The following is a 23,748-nucleotide window of genomic DNA, read 5'->3' on the forward strand; positions in this document are numbered from 1 at the left end:
GCTGCGTTAATGGGTCTGGCTCTGTGGGGATGCCTTCAAAGAGGGGACCTGAGAGTGAACAGCAGCCCTGGGGAATTCCCTCTGAACAGAGGTTTAAAGACTTGGGTGATTTATCTTAAAAAGGGGATCTGCTAACGGTTTATGTAAGGATGAATGATCTCGGGAAAGGCTGCAGGACAGGAGGGCAGACAAGGGCATTCAAAGTTTGCACCTCCGAGGCTGAACCTTTTCTGTACGGCGTGCGACGGAGCTGTGCTGCTGCCTGATAACCACCCTCAGCCCGAACCCAGACATATGTCAATGCTGGGAACTCTGTGATTGATCGTGCTCCCTCCGGGAGGGGCCGGTTTTGGTTTCCTTCACAACATCTGGCCCTGGCCAGTGTCGGAGATAAGGCATTGCAGCGCATCGATCAAACCCCATCTGATGGGTACCAGACTCAGCCGTAACGATTTGTTCAGCCCTTATTGCTGCCGCAGCTGAAGGAAAATCTGCAGAGCCCGTGACCTCTGCAATTTAGGGACACGCGTCCGTGGCATTCGGCAAGCACCACATGAGACCCAGTGTCTAGATAACGTCATCGGTGGGTGAGCTTGCTTGATTTTTAAATGCACTGCACTTCAGATCTAGCTGAGGGGGGTGTTTCTTGTTTGTTGGAGCAGGATGTCTGGCCGCAATTACACTTTTGCACAAGGAAAGCCGCACGGGGCTGACTTAGCAGCATGGTGTGCCGCAGGAGTTCTGCTGTCCTGCAGGTGGGAGTGGGGTTAGGACCTTCTCCAGCATGGCAGTGGGAGGATTTGGGGTGCGAGAGGCTGCATAAGAGCCAGTCTTGTCAGGCAAGAAGCGTTTTCTAACCTGCTGGAGCCCCGCGCTGGATGCCACGGTGGGTTTGAGTCCAGCTGCTTTGCGTGGCTGCAGTACCGGGGAGATGGGAGTGAAGAATAGCACTGACAGATCTGGGACATGGCAGGGGATTAGTCTCTTTCCGAGGCCTTCATTTATTATTTCTGATGGTGTCTTTTACCCAGGAGGGTTTGGCCGGTACCCGGATCAAAGCTCTCCGCTCCCAGCTAACCCCTGTGTGCGTTGTCCTTGTCTCGGTGCTACCACAAGGCAACAGCTAAGCACCGTATTTCCATCTCCCCAGTGGGTCTCCCTGGCATGAGCTGCCCTGGATTCCTCCGCAGCAGCACGGCCAAGGATCTGAGTGGGAATCTCCCCTGATGGAGGCTGGGAAGAGCACTGCTGAATGCGATGTGCAGCCCTTTCCCACCTAGGAAGGAGGGATCTCCAAGGACTTCCAGTTGCTGACCTGCAACCAGGAGTATTGCCCTGGAAAGAGAGAGATCAGACATGGCTGTACTTCATTTCCAACAGCCACAGCATAGATACGAGCTGTAGGCAACACCCTGCATCTTCGCCTGATCCCACATTAACTCGTCTCCATCACAGCCAGCCATGCTTCAGGTCCTGGAAGCCCCTCCATTCCTGGAAACTCAGTCTGTGCTGGTCAGGTGCTCAGCATCTCTGCCCAAAGACAGATGGTTGAGTCAACCGAGCTCCTCTCCATCTTCTTGTCATTGCTGCCAAGCTGCAAAGGTGAGATAGGAGCTTTCCCAGCACTTGGTGGGTCTAACCCAACATGTCCATGGAGAGCAGCATGGGCAGCGCTGCCTTCTCAGTGCAGGCAACCGCCTAAAATCCTGCACGCCACCCTTCCTAGTCACCCAAATTAACGGGGGTGATCCTCTCCCTCGGTTTGATTCCTTGCTGTGCCAACAGCCAGGGACAGAGAAACCATGCGAACAAACGAACAGGCGTCGTGCGTCCGTGAAACAGCAGTAACAGCTCGTCTCCTAGGCACGGGCAGCCCTGGGGGGAGTTTTTCCCAGCCTGGCCTGAGATCTTGTCTTTTCTCACCCCATTCCTGCTCCCAGCTTCCTCGGTGACAAATCCCAGCAGCCAGATCCGGGCTTTCTGCAGGAAAAGCAGTAATAGGCAACTGCTTTGGGGGGGTGGGCATGGTTTAAAGGGGAGCATATGATAAAGCTGTGGTCTTTAAGGGAAAGAGGAGAAAAAAGGAGAAAGCATCCTTTCACCTTTAAAAAAATAAATAAAATCAATCCTCCCAGACCCAAAGTAGAAAAAAAAAAAAAACCTCTTCAAATTGCAGACTAGGCATGACAAGACACGCCTGTGATTTCTCAATCAAGTGACAGAGTGCCCAGCATCGGCGGGAGCAGGCAGGGCTCCTCTCTCTCATCCAAGGCCAGCTCAGCCAGCTGAAACCAGGTACCTGCAAATCCCAGCTGGGCAAGGCTGAGAAATGCCACCCGCAGAGGGGAGGGCAGAGAGCCTCTGGGACCAAGCGGCTGCACCAGCACCAGGGCCACGGCAGTGAAAATTAGCTACCGAGCTGGGAACACAAGTGCCTTTTGATATTTTTTTGCCCGTGAAAACCAGGCAGGAGCCCAGAGGGTTGAGACTGGAGATACAGCAAGGCTCAAAAAACAAACCACCCCTCGCTATCCTCACCCTGCAGGGAGTAGGGAAGGGCTGTGCCCATCCCCAGGGCATCTCCCACCCACCATCTTCCCTGGATGCAGGCCGAGATCAGGAAGTGATGCACTCCCTGCTCCCGATACCAGGGGAGAAAGATGAATCCTTTTCTACTCACCACCTTACGCATTTCTTGCTGCTCCCAGCAAAGCTCACCTGAAGGGAAATGCAGGATTCAGCTGTGCTGGGGCTCCTGGCCCTGTAAGGACTCAGCACTTGCCATCAGGGTAGCATGTACCTGTGGCTAATTAACAGAAGAGATGGTGGCTAATGGAGGTCAAGGCACTTGCACCCTCAGGATGGATCCAGATAATCAAGCCCCTAATCTTAAATACTGAGTCCCCAGCTCCTCTTTCTTCCAGCTCTGCATCACAGAATCTTCATGGTTCCTCCTGGGTTCTACAGGACCAACAGCACCCAGGTGCTGGGGACACGTGCCCGGTGAGCACGCAGCAGGCATTTACTTCCAATTTGCTCAAGTGCCAGAAATTTGCACAGAGCACAGCAGGGACCCAGCGCTCCGCAGATGAGCCCTGCTCTCAGTAATAGGCACGCACCCCGCATGCGGGTGGGAAGCGGGCAGCACAGCTCCGATAAAGCTCGGGCCTTTGAACCTCACCAGAGCAGGTAGGATTTCTCCCATCCCATCCCACGGAAGATGAGATCTAAGAGCAGCTCCCACCAGCAGCAGCTGGCTGAAGGAGGGGGCCAGCTCATGGGGTTTGCTCCAGAGCATACTTTCTTCCCTTTTTTCTTTTTATTTTTTTAATGAACAGTAATAATCCTCTTTTTTTAAAAAAAAAACCAATTTAAAAATCTCTGACATACAGAAAAAATAATGAATTCCATTTTTTTTGTCTGCATTCTCTGATCTGTCAGTCTGCACCCAGGAGCCATGCACACAGGGTGGGGGAGGAAGAGACGGGGGTGCTGCCCTACATTGGGTAGATAACAATTCTCCTGCCTATCCCCCCCTCCAAGAGAAGGTCCAGGCACGTTGAGGGAACAGACTGTGCCACCAGTCCCTTTCCTTCACTTCCAGTTTAACAGACCAGCCTATCTCAGTCTGTCCGTGCCTTGGTGTTGGAGATAGCACAGGGAAGTGTGTGGGGTGGGTGTGCAACAAGGGATCATGTTAATGAATTTGATTATTTCAGTGGTAACAAGGCCAGTTGGGCAGATAATTCTCCCTCTGCTCCTATCCCATCCCTCCTGACACATCTGGAAAGCTTTACCCTGACCTTCCTCCATCCCCCAACAGGCAGAATTGGAGCCATTATTCACAATCCACACATCTGCCTGGCTCCTTAATCATCAGCAATACCCTTCAGTTTGAGGGGAGCCAGGGCAACCCACTGTAGACACAAGCAAAGCAAAACAGCTCTGCTCCTGCCAAAAACTTCAGGACCCGAATTAGGGCTGGCAGTAGCTGTTGACATGATCCATCCGAACACCAACTGGATCGAGAGAATTAAATGAGGAACTAGCAAATGCTGGGGTTGTACTTTCTTTTCAACTGGAAGAGGAAATTTTAAGTTTCTTACTCTTCGCAGAGAGAATATTTCAAGTAAGCAATCAATACCCAGCCAGCTACCTGCATGCACAGCATCTGGCTGTTTATTAAGGCTTGGAGGGGTTTGCCAAAACTTCCCCCCCCCTCATAGGAAAAGCTTTTAAGTAGAACACAAATGCTCACTTATCCTGTGTCAGATCTGCTCAGATTTTCTCCAAAAATGGATGCTGCCCAGAGCCAGGTCTCACAAAGGATGAGGCTTTGGGCAATGGGGTCTAGTGGAGGGTGTCCCTGCCTGCAGCAGGGGCATTGGAACTAGATGATCTTTAAGGTCCCTTCCAACCCAAACCATTCTGTGATTCTGTGATTTCAGAACTTTGAAATTTGGTTTAATTCCAATGCAACACAAAAATCAAGTATTTAAAACACTCTCTAGGAAAGAATCTGGGGCCAAACCCCCCCCCCCCAGCTTGAAAAAAAAACCCCAAAGTGTCTTACCAGTGATAGTGTGACCTGGGGAGGGAGGTGGTGGGGGAAGATGAGCCCCTCCTGGGCAGAGAGCAGGAAAGTGGAGCTGAGCTGGGGCATTGAGGCAGAGCTTTGCTGCCATTAAATGAAGCCATCTCTGCAAAGCTGTTCCGGGTTTGAGGAACCAGTGTTCTCCAGCAGGACCATCCCACCAGAGACATCTAGCCTGATAACCCAAAGAAATCTAGAAAGTGTGGGACTTTCAGAGGCTGGATGAAAACAGAGATAAACAGAGGGGGGAAAAAAAGGTTTTGGGAAATATTAGCAGTTTGCTTCCCATGAGTTCTTAATGGGAGGAGGGTCTGTGCATCACCCTCAGCTGCAGAGACAGAAGGGAAACAGGGATGTAGGTCACTTTGAGGCTGAGCTGTCACCCTCCCCTGGCTGCCAGGGCAGCATCACTGTGTGCCCACTTGGGCTGGAGAGGGAGCATCCTTACTGGCAACCCACCCACCCAGACTGAAGTGCCACAAGACAAATAGGACCGAGAAAGAGATGCACTATTTAAACTTTCATCACTGTTTTTCTCCCTGCTCCCCTTGCTTCTTTTGATTTATTTTTTAGCGTGTTTTCCCCAGGCTGTGCTGTTTGCCTGCATCTGTTTCCTCTCCTCCTTCACTCGGCAGCAGCCAGGCACCTTTCCGACAGCACCCGCAGCTGCCCTGCATTTTTCAGGCTGTCCAGGCTCAGCAAGAAGAACAAGGCAGCAGAGCTGGAGCAGCTGAGGTAGATGCTAGCTGGACAGAGGGACAGCAGAGGACTTCTAGACATAACATCCTCCTCTTGCTATCCATCCCTGGCCAAGCAAGGACTCCGGGGCAGTTTAAAATAAGCCCCATCCCATTTGCACCCTTCCTGGGGTGGGTGACCCTGCCAGGGCTCGGCATGGGAGAGATGCAGAAAGGGTGCCAGTCATGTAGGCGTCTTTCAAACACCCAGCCTTCCATCCCACGCCAGTCTGAGCTGGGCCAGGGGCTGGCACGTGTGGCTGTACACTTTGAAGCAATGCCAGCATTGGCACCATAGCTAACACGGACTGAAATTTTTCAGCCTGCCTTATGTAGGGAAAGAGGACACAGGCAGCTTTGCTGACTGTTTTCCTCCACAGAAAAACCAAGTCTCTCCCTGCTGAGCAGCCTGCAGATAGAAATGGTCTCCAGGTTTCAGATGTAGGATGCAAAGGAAAATCTGGTCAGTCATGCTTGGAGGGGGCAATATTACGAGTCAGGACTCCCAGCCCTGCGACTGGCCCCGTTTGCAAACTCAGACCACTTGCTCCGTATTGTCCCTTTTTCCTTACCTGCCAAAGTTCCTCATCTACAAAGAGATTGCAATCCTAATTACATCAGGAAAGGGAGAGGTAGAATGGAGGCATGTCGGGATAGTTGAGGGAAAATGCAATTGCAGTCCAGGATTAGGTTTCCTCCAGGTCACCCAGCCCCACAGACTTGCTGTAAGTCTCCTGTTAGCACTGCCCTGAAAAACATAACCCATGACAGTGCTCAGACACAGCAAAATCTCAGCCTTTAAAGCGTTGGACAAAACCTAAGAGCCTGTTTATATCCTTCCTACCTCTGAAGAGCTGCTGGAAATCTGAATCCTAAATGTGTAAAGTCCTGATAAATGAAAAGCTAAACATTCACGTAGCTGTAAGCTGCTCTGCAGTGGTTTAGGCCCTCACAATTTGTAGCCTTCAGACTTGATAATACAGTGAGACCCTAGGCAGTCTGCTGGAAAACTACGGCCGGAAACAGTCTTTATAAGGGGATTCTCTTATCCAGTGTAGCAGGCTCCATCCTAAAAGCAGTTCTGTTCTCTAGCCCCTGTTCTCCTCTTGGGAAGCTATCCTAGATACTTGATGAAACAGAGAGCCTTCTTCCTTCCCCAGTGCCCAGATTTTACTGCTTTTTCCCTTGTCTTCTCCCAACCTTCCCCCTGTTCTGTCACTGGAACCAGTCTCCTAACCTTCATTTTGCCACATTAAACCAGCCAGTCTCTTCTGTTCTCACCTGGAAGGAAAGCTGCTTTTCTCCTCTGATCGGCTCTGCAGCCTTTCCCTATGCCTATCCCAGAGTTCAACGTCCGTGAGTGTGGCCAACCCGTCCCAAGATCTCAAGAGCATCTTGCAGAGCACCCAAGGCTGGCAGGGAAGGCAAAGAGGAGGCAGTTCCTTGCAGTTATCAAGCAGATAAGAGGATGTGCCAGTCCCAAGTGGAGCACAGAAATGATGCAGCAGCTAATTAGCTCATCATTTTGCCGATTGTTAACACCAAGTCACACCCCATCAGTCGTGCTACTTTGACCCCTCACAAAGGGCAGATGCTGTTCCTTTTTGGAGCAGGACAAGATCTTCCTGGGGAGGTAAGGGGACCACAGAGGCTGCAGGTCAAATCCTGCTCCTTTCACGAGCACCTTGCCAGTCAGCAAACCTGGTTTCAAGACAGCCCAGCATGGAACAGAAATTGGATTTACAAAGGAAAACGCTCTTTGCAGGGTTTGTGTTGCAAAAGCTTCCCCATAACAAGCAGCTGTATGCAGCTCAGGGCAGTGTCTGGGACAGTCACCCAGGGCAAGTGTACTACGATGCCCTCATAAGCTTGACTTGTCTACAAGAGGCAAATGTACCTCTTTGACAAGCCCGCAGTGCGATATCTGAATACACAAACACTTTGCCGCAGCAGAGCAAAGCTTCCAGATCCGTCCTCCTGCATGAGAGGGTCAGCTGAATCCCTCCAGGCCACCCTGCACTTTCCTTACTGTAGAAACAAAAGACAGGAGCAAACATACCTTTGTTCAGCTTGGTTTCATCATCTCCATGGGGCCTCGCGTTCTCACGGAGAGCCAGCTGGCCCACCAAACATTGTTAGTAAACCACTGTAGAGGGCTGGGGATGCTTTTGGTCTGTGCTTAGACTCAGCTTTGGGGCTAGGAAGCACCTTCCAATGCTTTGTAGCACTTTGTGATCACCAAGAGCATCTTCTGGATGCTGTTATTGCCTTAACACATGTGTAAGATGAGCCCAGAGTGCCACAGACCCCGTAGGAAAGATGAGCAATCCATCAGTGATGCCTTACCCAAGGGATCTCATTCCTCAGGGGATGCTTGTGCCGAGTCTCACATCAGCTGAGCATTACTTGCAGATAACATGGCTCACAGCAATCCTCAGGGACTGCTCCATGTCTGCACCTCCAGTCTACCAGCTGGGTGGCCCTTCCCCACCGCTGAGCATTTGGGGTTGAATCTCTTAACACTGTCTGTCCCAAGAAGAGGAGCCTTGTTACACAAACCCAGCAGCAAGGAGGTACCAGCCACAACAATAAAAAAAAGCAGTCAGCATTAATTAGGAAGAAGTGCTGGTGGCTGGAGGGCTTTTTGCTTTCTCCACTTCCAGGAGCAGACTCCTGCCTGGAGTTATCTCAATAAATCTTGCTAATAATTGAGGCTCTGTCTGCTCCCCACAAGACTGTCCAGCTGACGGGAGCGTTTAGACACATCTATGTTATTTCTTAGCCAAAGCTGCAGCGTTAGCCTGGGGTATTAGTTCAGCACTGAATAATTCTGCGTGGTCTCGTTGATAATCATACAGTAAAGTCTTGCAGGGCAGGACTGTATGCAGGAAAGCCTCTAACTAGTCAACTAATTTAAGAGGTTGCTGAATGCACAGCCTAAGAGCAACACTCATTTATTTGTATTTCTTTATGCTGATGTGCTGTAAAACGTGCTTTTCCCAAAGCACTCAAGGGCAAGGAGCAGAGACCCCAAGCTGTCCTTACTCATCCAAGCAGCCCACAGCTATGGAGATCAGCTTCATGCCTGTCCATGGCTGGTTTAAAAAATATTCAAACTCTATGTTTTGACAGAAAAACAGTAGAAGCTTGTCATGGTTTCTTCAGAAAGTTTTGTCTGCAGTGAAGACAAGAACAGTTCTCAGCTGGGGTCCTGAGAGCACTGTGATGAGCAGGAGACCTTCTGCTGGGGTGTTCCACCTCCCACCCCAGAAGGCCTCAGTGCAGTGGCCTTTTGGGATGATCTGTCTGGCCTCCCACTCCATAAGCAGCTGGATGCCTCCATCTCCAGCTTGTTCCTACTCTTGTGGGCCTGAGCCATCATCACACCCTTTGCTAGATTCCTGGATCCCTTCTCTTAAACTTTCCAGGCATGTAGAGGTTAACTCCACTTTCTTTGCTGTCAGGAATAAACCCACACACAACCCCAAACAACTCTTCCTATTTATATCCCTGAATTAATCAGAAAGGCTAGCACTTCCACATCTACATGATTAAAAATTAGGAGACCGGATTCTGTAGTGGTGCCTTATAATAACAACCAATCCTGGGAACACAGTGGATGAATAATGGATCATGGCTCTGTGCTACTGGCTTCTTGCTTTCTTCTTCTCCCCTTTTTATCTTTCATTCTTCTCTTCCTGCTCCTCCTTTCCCAGGCTGGAGTTTTATGTGGCAAAGGAATACATCCATCCTTCATTTTGCAGAAGTTAGAGCTGTTGAGAGACATTGCCAATTCCTATTCATTAGACCCTCTCCTCCCCAGCCAGATCCCCTGGTTAGTGAGCCTGGAGACCATCAATAATTCACAGCCACACCAATAACTGGAGAACAATAACCACTTACTTGGGAAGACATAATCAGGACTCATTCTCTCTCCTTTTCTTCTCATCTCCTTAAGCAGCTCCCCAAGTCTTGCTGCTAATCCAAGAGAGAAACAGGAGCAAAACAGGAGGTTACAAAACAAGATTTTTCTGGCACAGGGAAGGCAAGTGGTTCCATGCATGAGGTTGTCCCTTGTCCCATGATGTCCCCTAGCTTTCATGAGCAGCTAAGACAGGCTGGACTGCTTTGAGGGGTGATGTTAAACCAGCAGCTGCAAAAAAAAGTCTTCAGATGTCAGCCAGTGGGACATGACACCAGTCAGGAATATTAAACCTCCCACCGTAAGAGTCCCTTCATTTAATTCCAAGATGCTCTTCAGAGAAGGGCTTGTGGGTTGGTTTTTTCCCCATGTTCCACAAGAAGAATTGCCAATATTTTACAAGCTGAGGTCAAATTCAATTAATAGCTTCAGTGAGGGGGAAAAAAGCAACTGAAAAGTATCAAGGTTTTTCTTTTTTTTTAAACAGTATAAATTCATCCAATGAAAAGGTTATTTTTTTAAGAAGTCAAAAGAAATACTTCCTTAATAGTTAAATAAGAACAGAATTTTCCACATTTTCATATTTCAGAGGCTGATGCATTTTGAGCAACCCAAACCACAGATTTTCACTTTTTTTTCCCCACTCTTGTAGCCTGAAAAAAATGTACATTTTGGATCCATGTAGAAAAGCTTTTCTTCCCCCAGTCCCTGGGTTCCACCCACTGAGCTGAAAAATCCCATTACTCACAGCATTTGGCAGATGTGTATGTGACCAGCCTTGTGCGCAACCAGCACATCTGCCTTGCCTACAAATCCTGTGCCGATGAGGGCAGCCACCTTTGAGTTGTCAGAGAACATAATCCCTTTCCATCTCCTGAATTCGAGCCCAGCACTGGAGGAGCCAGCAAGGAGTTTAATATTTCTCGGCCAGCTAAAGCACCGGGGCAGCTCAGGAGCAGCAGCAGAGATGTGCTTGGGGATTTCCGAGAGGACTTTACCCAACTTTGATGGTCACTTTGCATGGCTCAGAGGGGGAAGCAGCACTGATCTCACACCACGCTGGGAGTGTTCAGAGATGCCAGGCTTCAAGAGCTAGTCACAAAAGAGGAGACCATGCCCCTCATCTCCTTCCCCATTTCCATCCCTCCTTGTCTCTGGCACGAAGAACACAAGAGATGCCCAGGGGCTGTGCGATACCAGCGAAGCCGCATCCTGTAACGAGGATGCAGCCTCACACAGGCTGTCAGGGTGAGGTGATTTCAAAGGGAAGTTGAGATCTTAAATGTCTCCTTGATATCCCTGGCAAAATCTGCTTTCACAGAGGGAGACGCTTAAAAGACTCACCACAGTGAGGGGGAATCTGACCAAATGAGAGGAGTTTTGCAACCTTTTGTGCGGCGAGACAGCAGCAGAGACGATGAGTGAAAGTGACAGGGAAATCAAAGCAGAGCAAGGGAGTGCTCAGGGGTTCCTCCATCCCTCCGTGACAGAGGGCTGGCAAGGGAGCCCTCTTCAAAGGCAAGCATCTGCAAACTCAGTGCTCTGGATGCCCATAATAAGCTGTTCCCCCCCAGTGCAATGGGTAGCAGTCCAAACCCAGCTGCCTTTCTCCTCCAAATCCCCCTCACCTACCTTCTAATTTGCAGTCAGAGGCTTTGGTCCAACCCTGTTCCTCTCCAAGCCCTGTATCCTGTGTCCAGCAGCAACCAGTTAGAGATGCCTGGGGAGGAAACAGAAGAGCAGGGCCAGCACGCAGGGATATTTCTGTCAAATACTCTCCATCCTCCCACATTTTGTAGCTCAGGAACATCCTGGGCCAGAGGTGCTTTGAGTATTTAGTAACCCTTGGAGGATTTCTCTACCACAGGTTTGATCCTTCATATGACTGCAAAAGCTCAGGCAACCACCTGGCCCTTCTAAACCTTCAGCCAGTTTCTGCTGCTGTAGTTCACATCTGGGGCACAGCTTTGCAGGCAGCAAAAGCCAAGCCAGCTGTGACATGATAAGATGGGCTTGCATGCTGCCAAAGCCAGCTGCAGAGGTTTGAGAGGTCATAGCCCAAACCCCACAGGTAGCACCAGGAAGGTTGGATTAATGCTACCAAGTGACATGGTCCCCTCTCTGCCATTTCCTTGCAGTTCCTCCAGACGATCCTATCATCATGGGGGGACCCATCATCAGCCTGAGAGCAGGAGACCCCCTCAACTTGACCTGCCACGCAGACAATGCCAAGCCAGCGGCCTCCATCATCTGGATGCGGAAAGGAGAAGTCATCAATGGAGCCACCTACTCCAAGGTGAGGCAGAATGGGGCTGGGGACAAAGGCTGTGCTCTTCCCACACCCCAAAACATCTAGGGGAGCACCTTTAGCTCTGCAGAGCTGAGACTCACCTTACATCATCCCCTACAACCTTCCCAACAGAGAGACTGGTAGGAAAACAGTCAGGAGGATGCAGGTGAGAAACTACAAACTGTCACTAAAATTTGGCTGGCTTTTTGTACCCTCTCACAGCTCATAATTGCCACTTTTCCCCCTGAAAATCCCACCTGGGTGTGGGTTAATATTGTGTACAGCACAACACAGCCAGCACTGACCTGGCCTTGGCTGTAGCAGAACCTCTGGATCAAAAGGCAGTTGCAGTGACATATGTCCCCTCCTCCAACTGCAATTTTCCATGAAAAATTGTCAGGGTTGTTGGCATTTTTTAATTTAAACAGAAAGCCTTTATTGGGTCATAAAGGAAAACATCAAAGAGCAATCAACAGTGTACTCAGAATGGGTACCCACATGTTCTCCTGATTATAGATGCCTGGTATCTGGTAAGTGCTAAAGATTCAGTAACACTTGACATTTCTAATGAAAATTTCTAAAGAGCAAAAATTCAAGACGTAAAACGGGTCAGTTTGCAGCCATTTGTAATGCAAGCAAACTTCAAAGTCAGGAGTCAAAGGCATTCCTCTCAAGCTCCTAAAGATCTTTTAATAAACATTTCACCCTCTGCTACCGCTGTGAAGCCTCCACCCAGCAACATCCCGATCTGCTTGGAAAAGCGGAGGAGCCAAACCCCCCCTCCTCCCCGTCGCTCTGCTGAAGCCGAGCTGCTTCCTTGTAGCCAACGGGTGCTAACAGAGGGGGAACTGCCCCATCTCCCTGCATGCAATGCAAGAAGCACTAATTAAAAGCAGAGAGAACTGACCTCTCCCTCTCTCAAATCAAGCGGAATTAATTAAAAATCCATTTTTTTAACAACTGACATGCAGTTGTTTATAACTTATTCTGTTCACCCCAAGCCTTCCTTGCCACTGCAGACTGCTCAGACCTGGCCCTGGGGAGCCAACATTTAAGCCCTTTCCCTTCCAGAGCCACAAGTAGTGGGTAGCAGAGAAGGAAAACTGCCCCTCCTCCTTTATTTTTCTTTAAAATATTTCAAACGAAAAACCCTTGCAAAACAGAACTTTTCAGGCTGCAGCTCCATCTCACACACAGTGCAGAGATTTCCACAGCATTTTAAGCAGCTGTCAGGGATGGTCTGGGAGGAGAGTCCTGTTCTGTATGGAGGAAGCATCTTCCCCTCCTCTTGAGGACAGGAGAACCTCAATTTCTGAGGCCAAACCTCAGGTTCTTCTGACTTACTGGAGGTTTCCATGAAGCCCTGCCATGAGCAGGGAAAGAACAATGCTCCAGGGCCAGGCAGCACCAGCTGCATCAGCGCCTGTCACCTCAAGCATACACATGAGAAACCCAAACTTAACCATTTCTGTGATTGTCTTAACCTTGTGAACAGTTAAAAAAAGAAAGACACCCTTCAGAAAAGCTAACAGCAGATTTCAGCTGTTTTTTGAAGGGGAGGGTTTGAGGTTTTGGGTCTGAGGCCTTTTCCTTTGAGGCTCACTAAGATCATTCCTCAATTTCCCTCTTCCTACTTTTTCAATCCAACTAAAACCCAACTCTGATTTCATTTGATCCAGATATTCCAGTCAACCAAGAAGAAACCCTGTTCAGGTTACCAATTGCCTGAAACCACTTATACTGAGCAATAATTTCTTTGGTTCTCTGAATTTCCAATCCACCAACTGATTAACACACAGCCCCCCTGCAATCACAGCCAGGCAGCTGACTGAACCCCCCCATACTTATCCTGCTCCCTATGGAAGGGGACCAGGAAAGGTCCCTAGAGCCACAGGGGGTTTATAGGATCCTGTAGGGTTTGGAAGCTGACCCAGGGTTCAAGGGCACTGTGGAGGAAGGTCCTGAACAGACTGAGGGTTCACCACATCCTCAGCACCAAAAGGGGGGCTGTTCCCACAAGGGAAGGGTATACAGGGTGACAAGAGAGCTGCCACAGGGCACCATCCTTACCACCAAGGGCACCAGCAGAGCAGAGAAGGTCTGGTGGTCACAGAAGGGTCCACCACAGCAATCTCCAGAAAGTCCATAGCAATGAGGCAGCTCTGGAAAGACAAGCCAGGAAACCCAGATCACATCACCACACCTAAAACAGAGCCTGAGCTAGAGCCAGAGCTTAAATACAGCTCCTGGGCCTATGGGTGAAAAGCTCTGGGGTGGGGTCCCCAGATGAGGTTCATCAGGCACGTTAAGGACTGTTGGGGCACTCGGGCCCTGACGATCAGGTACTAATAGGTCTTGGTCTTGCTTCCGTCCGGCTTCTGAGCTGATTGTGGTGACAGTTTCTCGGTGTCCTTCCTTGTCTGGTGTGTCTGAGAGGCACAAACCTGCACGTGTGAATGCTGTGTCACGATTAACCCAGGCGGTGAAAGCGTTAATCCTGCTGCCATATGTTTATAATTCAATAAAGCACTTGTCTTACATTGTGAGGAGGAAACTTGAAGGATACAGAGTTAGAGAGAAAAACTGCCTGGCGGGGCCCAAAATACATAGTTATGGGATGGGTGTTTACCGCTATTATCAACGGCTGGGAAAAGCTGTGTTTCTGGCATTTCTGGTCCCCAGAGGACGTTGATAAACCAGAGGGAGGTCAGAGGAAAGCCCAGAGAATGATTAAAAGATTGAAAACCACACAACACCTTGAGAGCCTCCAAAGGCTCAATCGGCTTAGTTTTCCAAAGACAGGGCTACAGGGTGATGTGACCACGGTCTGTAAGAACTTGCGGGAGGTTTAGGAGTTTGATAAGGCAGGGCTTGCCGATAAAGGCATGGCAGGGCACCACAGCTGGAAGTCAAAGTCAGATAAGTCTGGGGAAGGAGCAAGGTGCCAAGGCCGAGCTGGTTAAATGCTGCTGTACCATGCTTGAGGTTTTGGATCTCCAGCATCCTCAGGTGTCCACCACGGTGATCACCAGCATGAGGTGAGCCAGAGGGGCGATGATTTACCATGGGCTGGCCTGGACCACTGCGGGGCAGCCAGGAACCCATGGCCAGGGTGCTATGTAAAGTGGCCCAGGCAGCTTTTCGCACTCGCCCAGCAAAGGTGCCGAGGTGACAGCAGGTTCAAGAAGCCAGTTGCCCTATCTGTCCCCTGGCTCCCTCTTTCCTGGGATGATGGGTGACACGTATCTCGCTGGAGCTGTGATTCCCAGGTCCAGGCACAGCAGAGCTGGAGGGAAGCAGATGGGAGCTAAGTGCCCAATTCCCAGGGAAGCGCAGTGAAATTTGTGCTATTCCCCTAAGGCTTCTTGGCAGATTCCAGCCAGAGGAACTGTTATTGCAGAGAGCACTGCTTGGCTGAGAAACTTGTACGAGCGAGGGGTAGCTGTGTGTGTGCAGAGCCTGGTACAACTCTCGGCCAGGGCAAGGTGCCCCTCACCTGTAGGAAACTGCCTTTTCTCATCTGTATTTTTTCCCCTACAGACACTTCTCCGTGACGGCAAGAGGGAGAGTATCATGAGCACCCTTTTCATCGCCCCCTCCGACATAGAGAACGGCGAGAGCATCGTCTGCCGTGCCACCAACAAAGCCATTCCCAGCGGGAAGGAGACCTCCGTCACCATCGATATCCAGCGTGAGTACACGGCTGGCCAAGCTTGCTCTGGGCACTGTGTGATCCCAGCCTCCCTGCTGGGCTGCCCCCACAGGGCTGACTCCAGTCAGGAGCAGGGTGCTGGGGGTTTCCCTTTACTGGGATTTATTGGTACATTAATATGGTGAAGTCAGAGAGAGGAGATCTCATCTCCCTTGAACTCCCTGGGGCACCAGACAGACACGAACACCCATGGGGAGAGGCTGCTTCCCAGCTTTCGCATCTCGTGTCCGTGGTTTTGAGCAAAAGCAGCACCAGCTGCCGTGCTCTGCGTGGCTGGTGTGCGTTGCATTGCACATGGCCCGACTGTGCGCTCTCTGGGGTCTCTGGAGCAGGGATGGATCCCCAGTTGGTTTTGGCTGAGCAAGCAGCATCTCTGGACATGGCCAGTAGCAGAGATAAGGCCCATTAAGATTTCCGGTACAAAACCACATGTTTCCTGTCTTACAGGCTGTGTTCAATGGTAAGTTTTTTGTATTGTCCTCCACTGAGATAGCGTGTTGGGCACCTAAGCGATGGGAAGTCTCCCTCCCGTGAAATACAGCTAGCGTCAGTCACCATCTGATGGGGACAAGAGTGCGTTGAGAGCCATATCATTTACGCTTTACTGTGAATCCATGAAGCAAAATCTTCCTCAAAAATTCACGTTTCACAGATCTCTTCCCTCCTCCTCTTCAATAGCTGATGCTGTCAGGCTCATCCTGACCTCCTCCAGCCTGGTTTCATTTGCACACACAATTCCTGCAGCTGTATTTACCAACAATTTGCAAATGCAGGGTGTTCAATATTAGCATGCCAGCTGCTTTCCAGAGTCCAATTAAAACTAGCTGAACAAACTCAAGCACAGCAGAAAATTCACCATTTAAGACTTCCAGCTTTTGCTGCCGGAAGATTAACAGGCTCTTGGGTCACTGGATAGCATGTCCTGACAGAACCGGCCAGATAAAATGAGATAATAGCATGGGTTATTTCACAGCCGGCAAACAGTTACAATAGCTGGAGATGCACACGCATTCTCACAAACAACGTAAAGCCGGAGACATCATTACACTGCGCTGTACAGTGCGGGGCAGGAGACGTGAGCTGAATCCCCGAGCCTGATGGAATCTGCTTTGGAAAGAGAAAGACCCAATAAAGAACACCAATTTCCACTCCGAGCCATTAAATACTCCATGCTGTGAAAGTAATAATAATAATATCCTATCCAGCTATTAAAAGTATGTTGTTCTTAATGGGCTCTAATGAGGATATCAATTTCCCAGTGCTGGATGGGTGATGGAGGGATAGAAAAATACCAAGATGGATTAACCAGCCTGTGGTGGGCTGGATGTCGTCCCGAATGCAGGAGCGGGCTCTAGCTGCGGTCCGGTCCATTAGGTTTCGCTCCCAACCTGCTAGGCAACTGGCTGCTTTCACTCTGCGAAGAGCTAAAAGGACTTTTCTTAAGCAAAAATGATCTGGGGCACTTGTTTCTCCTGGGGAACTGTCCTGGGCAAGGCTGACTGCAAAGGCAAGGGAGGCTGAAAGGAGATCCTTCCCGTGGGTCGTCTTCCAACAGCTAGCAGAGAAGCAGCACCTTAGGGGGAAAAAAGAAGAGGTTTCTGCAAAGATAAGGAGGCAGGCAGCAGGTTTTGGCTGGTAAGCTTTCCCCAGCCCAGCACAACCTGCTTGCATTTCACCCCAGAGCCTGCACATCTCTGCCTCCACTGTTGACATCATCGCAAACGTTGCCCAGCTGCACGGTTCAAAAGAGGCAGCCTTGCAAAACAATCCCAGGGAACCAAAAATAATCCCTCCCAGGAAGCAGCAGCCTGGTAAATCACTCCTCCTGCTTTCGTTTTCTTTTGCAACTCAAAAGAGCATCAAAAATGCTCACACTCAGCAAAGAAACGCCCGGGCAGGGGTTATTTCCTATGCAGGGTGTACACACGCCATGGGAGAGAATATCCTCTTGCGCCTGATGCAAAGTTGACATTTGGCTCCCGTCAATCTCACGCAGGCGCTACTTGACCATCTTAGCAGCAATGAAATAGCTGAGTCATAAAACCCTCCCCTTCCAAAAAAAAAAAAGAAGCAGGGGGAGAAAAGGGAACTGAAAAAAAAAAAAACAGAGCAGGGTCTGTAATGGAAACACTAAGCGACTCCAGCTGGAACATCTGTTCAATGTGATTTCCGTTCCACCAGCCACATCAAAGTCAGCCTCCTGTGAGTTATGCGCCGAACATCACAAGTGGGATTAAAATCATGTTTAATAGTTTGATATGCCATAAACTATTTATACTGCCAGAGCCCAGTGGCTCTGTGGAAATGCACAGCCAGCGTGCCGGGATGGGGAGGAGCAGGGTTATTGCTTATCCAAAGCCATTTGCTCCGAGCCTCTGCACACACGTGTGCAGTTGCTCATTTTTACACCTTTTTTTTCATGGCAAGAAGGGATTTGACTGCATCTGTATTTTCTGCAGGAGGTGGGAGTAGGAGGAAGAAAGCGGAGAGTCTGTGGACCAGGGCGATGAGCAAACCACAGGCCACGTCGGTGTGTTGGAGGGTGTCCTGCTGTGTAGCACTCAATTATTTTATTCCCTTTCGTGCTTCCCACTGGGGAGTGTGAAAGCCCAGAGCTGAAGAGGCATCTCAGTCTGCTTCCAGCTCCTCGTTCCTGCTCATTTGGCCCACAGGATGCTTTTGGGTTCAGGGTAGAGGTTTGGAAGAGCTTGCCTGGGGGTCTGGGAGCATGGAGAGGGGTCTGCAGGTGCCCAAGAGCCAGCACAGTGCCTGCAGCCCGCGGAGCTCAGCCTGTGACCCCAGCGGTCATTTCCCAGGTGCTGACTTAAAATCCTGGGAGCTGAGGGGTTCGCTCGGTGCCTCACCGGCTGCACGGCTGGCGAGGAGCGGTGCTGGTGTCCCGGTGCGAGCATGCTCACAAGGGTACGTGGTGCCTGGGCATGCGAGCATTTGCATGCATGCTCTCCTCCCGGCCGCCTGTAGGCTGGCTCTATCTGATTCCATCATTCAAATTAATTACAAGAAGCCAGGCAGGAATTATAATTGTAACCGAGTGGAATTACATTCTGACGAGTAACAATTTGTGGGGTTTTTATTTCTTTAAAATACCCCAAAACACACTCGCACACAGAAACCCACGCTATCCGCAGCACCCGCCGCCTTGCGGGGAAGCTACCGCAATATTAGAAAGCCCAATCCCATTTGTGAAAGGCAAGATCAAAGACTTTAATTCATTTCATTTCCTTTTTTTTTCCCCTTTTTAATCTCTCTTTTTTTTTTTTTTTAATTTTATTTTGAGTGCAGGAGGGAGCCGGGCTCATTTTAATACAAAGAGGCTCCTCTGTAAATCGTAGGCACAGCTACTAAACCATCAAACAATGGGAAAGCTACTAAAGAGAAGTGTGATTCATACTTAACAAAGGAAGGTGATTAGCTGTTGTTGTATAACAATAGGGAAGTGTCAGGATGCCTGCAAATGAATTAGGAGCCCACTATATATCTCTGGGCTGTTATGTTAGGGAAGCTCATTTATATTCCCAACTGCACCCATCTTTATTGTCATTTGAATTGCACATTTTAAAATGAGATTAGGGTAAATTGAAAATACCTATAATTTCCCCGTCATAATTTCCCATCAAGGAGGCAGGTGGCTTTGCTCGCAACAAAGCGGGGCTCTGGCTGGGTAAATATCACGGGGCCTAATGAGGTGGGGACGCGGCGGAGGACGAGGAGGAGGAGGAGGCGCTGCAGCGTGCCGGGGTACTGCAGCACGCCGCCGGCACGCTGCCTTTCCCTCTCCCGTCTCGCCCAGGCTGCCGCCCAGCCAAGGTCACTGCCGAGGCCACCTCGGAGACTCCATCTTCATCCCCGGCTGGTGGCCTTCCAGCCAGGGACCATCCCAACCCCAGGAGAGACAGGCTGGAATACCGCGGGGTTGCTTTGGACGCTCTCCTGCTCTCTCGGCACACGGACAGACTTTCTGCTTTCCTCTCCTCCCCTGCAGCTCTGCCAACGCCAACCCTTCCCGTGCCTTTGCAGACAGCGTCGCTTTTTCCTCCTCTGCTCCTCGTACGCGGGAGGATTCCCCTGGGCCAGTGGGTACCGACCAGCTTCGCTTCCCGCAGGTCGGCAGGGTTTGGGTGCTGAGCTCAACTGCAGCTTTTCCCCTTGCTCCAGCTGGGAAGGATGCTGCTGAGATATTTAGGAAGAGGAGAGAGGCAGCGGGTAGAGGCAAATGCGTAGCACGTCCTATTTTAGGATGTATTTTGGCATATGCTGCATCAGACTCCCACCCTTAGCCGGATCGGTGAGCTGGCCTCAGCTCCTCTCTGCAGCTGCAGTGCAGTCTCCAGTGGGACAACTGGTTCTTCAGGCACCTAGAAAACCTCTCCACAAGGCCATTTCTTTCTGCTTTTTCCCCTCAAATGAGGTCTCATCCTTAAAACCTAAATCTGGAGGGCTAACACCCCCTCTCAGACATCATTAAAAATTAAAACGACTCTGGATATTCTTATTCCCCATCTAAACATCGTCCCCTTTTCTTGCTTGCTTTCATCGGTTCTCTCCTAAATTTTGTTTGCCTCTGAAGCGTTTAGATGCTTATCATGTGAAAAGGAGAAGAGAAACCGAGCACCAGTCAGAAGAACCGAAAGGCCTGTGACACCAATAAGGACTTGGCAGAGATGATTAAGCTGATGAAAGAGCAGAAATGCCGCTTTCAAGTCAGCAGATAGACAAAAGATCATCATTACACAGCACGATATTAAATGGGAGCTTTTCAAAGCAGGCAAGTTGATTTCCTCAAACGGGTATCGGAGCCAGCGTTAACATTTTTGAAGTGAAATGCTACATCGAATGGTGTGCGTGGCTCCCTTTTCTGTCTCACTGAAGCCCTCCAAGACAAGAGCTGTGTGCATGACATGAGCCCTAAACATTATATCACAGCACCAAGGGGTCTCGGGGCTTTTGCCATGTTTTCTTATGATCAAATTTTGCTTTCCAGACTCAGAAATCTGGCAGGCAGCGGGCAAGGGGATGCTGCACCGTGCCTTCGGGTCGCTCATGGGCTTGTCTCTATCTCTTGGCAGACCCACCCCTGGTGAACTTGTCTGTGGAGCCGCAGCCGGTCCTGGAGGATAACACTGTGAAGTTCCACTGCTCCGCCAAGGCCAACCCTGCCGTCACCCAGTACAGGTAAGGCAGCCGCCCCGCTCGCTGGCACCACGCGTCTCGCTCCAGCCCTCCACTGAGAGCTTCTCACGTTCCCCACCGTGTAAAGTTACTTCCTCCAGGTGACCCAAGAGCGCTCTGCAGCTCTGGCTGCGGTTTCTGGTGGCTATTCCACTTGCTCCCGTGTTTATCAACTGCTTGGTGGTTGTTCTAGCTCATCCCCTGGCCTCTGCTCTCCTCCAGCTGGGGGATGCGATACCTGGAGCCTGATCCCCGCAGAGCAGCAGAGACCTGCTGTGGCACAGTCCTCTTCCCAGCATCCCCGCTCCGATGGCTCCCCGACGCTGCTCTTGCCTTGATGATGTTGTTACACGTCAAGAGGCTCCAACTGCCTCCGCGTCTGCTACGTTTTGCTGCATGCAGCAAGTCCTCGGTCAGATTCATTGGCGCTTTGGAGTGGATTAAGAGGCCTGGCACTGAGCTGACGGAGCCATCTGTTTGGGGACATAATGAGCAAAGCGCGCCGAGTAAAAAGTCTATTATGGGAAAATTCCTTTTTTTTTTATACTCTTTCATGATTTAAACAATACAACTCCATTGCGGTCTCCGTGTAACCCTTCAGCAACCGCCGTAAGCCTCTCTAACCCCAGCAGTGTGTCTCAACCGGTCTTGTTTGCCGCAGAAGGTGAGCAGATGGCCATGGGCTCTTGGGTACAGGTACGAGGGCTGCTAGCACTAGGAAACACTGCCTTTCTCGAAGGTTTCTCAGTCTACGTTGACAAAAATATGGGTATGGAAGGCAGGGTGGGTTGTAAATACCCTTTGGGAGAGGAGAGCATCGTGCTCAACCTCCCGGCTCCAGCTTGTGGTCAGGAGAGTCTGCGTCTGAGCCAGCACAGAGACGTTTCACAGCAACCAGGTACAGCCCCGTCCCACCGCTGCAATCAGTCGCTCATCACTCCTGCCTTCGAGTTACGAGCGTGCAATCAGTGCTGTTTTTGCAACAGCGTCAGTTGATAATAACAGAGGAGGCACCTCCAGGGACAGGTTCCCATGACCCACCTCCTGTTAGGCTCGTACAGCTTAATTAGTACAATTGAGTTTGCTGGTAGGAACGATTCCTTCCGGCTGGATATCTGCTATCAGCACAACAAAGCAATAATTGCGTTCCTAGTTACACAGAAGAGTTATTAATTTGAGAAGTCAATTAATGTCAAAGATACAAATAGCCCTGTTTTCATATTTACAGTTAGGAGGAAAACGAAGTGCATGACAATCTGGGGAAGGATCTGGGTGAACGTCCCACGTGGGTCTTAGGTCCTGATTGATTCTGGTACAGTCGAAGGCAAAACAAACCGCCTTTGGCCAAGGAACCGAATGGTGGCAAGAGCCTGGTAAGATTTCTGCTCCGAAGAGGGGGCGTCTGGCCCGATCCTGAGCAACAGGGGCTTTCACCTCATCCCCAAACCCACCCTGAGCTGTGCACAGAGCTGCCTTGAAGGCTCCCGTCTGGGTTTTCTCCTTCCTCTTGGGTGTTTCCACTCTCTGGGTACGTGGCTCTCCCTGGCCAAAACAATGCTGGATTGCTTTTCTCCACCAAACAGCAAGTGGACCAGTCACGCTTCTCCCGTCTTTGGTGCCGTCTCGTCAGCGCAGGGATTTTGCTGGCCCTGTAGCCGCAAACGCCGCCCGCAGCCCTCTTCATTCCTTCTCGCCCATCCCAGGGCCACGTGTCTTGTCATCCTTCCTCTTCCTGAGCATCGGGATTCCTGCTTTGCTGCAAAGCGCTTCATGACTCATTTGATGATGGACTTTACTATCAAAACTAATTGTATGGTTTTTTCAGCTTATGCTTTCTCATAAAAAGGAGGTTTAGGGTGGGGGGAAGGAGGCATGAAAAATTCAAGCACTTTGGGTTTCTCATTTCTTAAGTTCCCTTAGCATTTTAACATCACACAAGGCTTTTTCCCTACCACTGTGACAAGCAAACAGGATTCAGCAGCGCTCGGCGGGGCTTCCTTCCACTTAATGGCTCTGATTGATGAGAGGGGGATTAGTTTCCCTTCCAAAAAATCCCAGAGCTCTTCACTAACGATGTAAAGGCAGCAGATGTTTTGGCACCAAAGCTTGGAGTCCTCCGGAGCGGGACATCCGAGCAAGGAGCCCCCTGCACCTCAACGCTGACTAATGGGTGAAGGGGTAGGATGTGTAAAACCCCAGGACTGAGATACTTGGAGGTGAAAAGGCAGAACATGAGCTCAATGTCATCCCCAGGGACCCCATCACTGCTTAAATTAACTTATTCTGCCTTAAAAACAAACAATAGAGAAAGAAAGTGTGGTATTTTTCTCTCCTTAGGGAGACAACCACTCTTATATATCTCCTATGGTTTCCCTCATCCTCAGATAGAGATACTAGGTCTTGGTCTTCAGCCGACATTTATTTTTAATACCTCCCAATATGTTTGTCAGTAAACAGCTCTGAACACAAAGGAAAAAAGTCTAAACAACATAAATCCCCTGTTCTGGGCATAAATCCACAGCCAGCTCCTCAGGGCCATCCCTGCTTCGAATACACGAGCAAGCTGTCACCTTGCTTGAATTTGCAAGAGGTGGTAAGTTTTGCATCGGGTTTGCACCCCGGGTTTTTCTGGCTGGGAAAAGCGAGCGAGGTGGAGCATCTCACCCAAAGATGCTCAGCTGGGAAGCGTCCGTGCTGCTCGTTTAGCAAGAACCACTGAACCATCCCCGTGGTCCTGCCGACCTGGGGGTTTAAGCACAGACCCCTCGCTCTCTTCATTAGGGTTGGAAGGGAAAAGAACCAAAGTTCAATACAATTTCTCAGGAGGCAAAAATTGCCCCTCTGCCCCTACCCAAACCCCCCACAGAGAATATAGTTTGGATGAAATCAAGGCAGCTGCTCTTTCCTTAGGAGGTTTTCTTTGTGCTCTTTTATGTCATACATCACATCCACGTGGGTTTTAATGCAAGGCAAACCTGGTTAGAAAGGAGACCTCGGAGCGATCTGCTCCCAGAGCCAGAGTGGAAAGTTACAGCCTGCACCGCGTCTTCTCTTCCGGGGGGAGTTTAATGACATTTTGTCAAAATTGACAGGCTTCCGTGAAATGCTTGGCCTCAGTGGCATTTTCTAATGGGAGAAAAAGCCAGAACCCCTCTGCCTAAAAATTCACTGGCATCTCTTAATCTTGGGGGGCAGGCAGGGCTGGGGCAGGGTGTCCTTTGCTGGGGACATGGTTCCTCTGCTCCTTTTCTTAGCTGAGGACACCCTGCAGCTGAAGTCCCAATCCTCCTCCCTCGCTGGCAG

The 23,748-nt window shown here is 50.2% G+C and overlaps 1 protein-coding gene across 7 annotated transcripts in view; it reads left to right on the plus strand.

The window, feature by feature from the left end:
- KIRREL3 (kirre like nephrin family adhesion molecule 3) overlaps nt 1–23,748 on the plus strand; it is a 325,022-nt gene that overhangs the window by 257,921 nt on the left and 43,353 nt on the right. For all 7 annotated transcript variants that reach the window (XM_054803325.1, XM_054803327.1, XM_054803322.1 and 4 more), the window contains 3 exons: nt 11,392–11,549; nt 15,084–15,234; nt 20,343–20,448. In XM_054803325.1, coding sequence (XP_054659300.1) covers nt 11,392–11,549; nt 15,084–15,234; nt 20,343–20,448 — 415 coding nt within the window. The remainder of the gene's footprint in view (nt 1–11,391; nt 11,550–15,083; nt 15,235–20,342; nt 20,449–23,748) is intronic.

The sequence above is a fragment of the Grus americana genome, chromosome 24 (genome assembly GCF_028858705.1).
Source record: "Grus americana isolate bGruAme1 chromosome 24, bGruAme1.mat, whole genome shotgun sequence".
NCBI lineage: Eukaryota > Metazoa > Chordata > Aves > Gruiformes > Gruidae > Grus > Grus americana.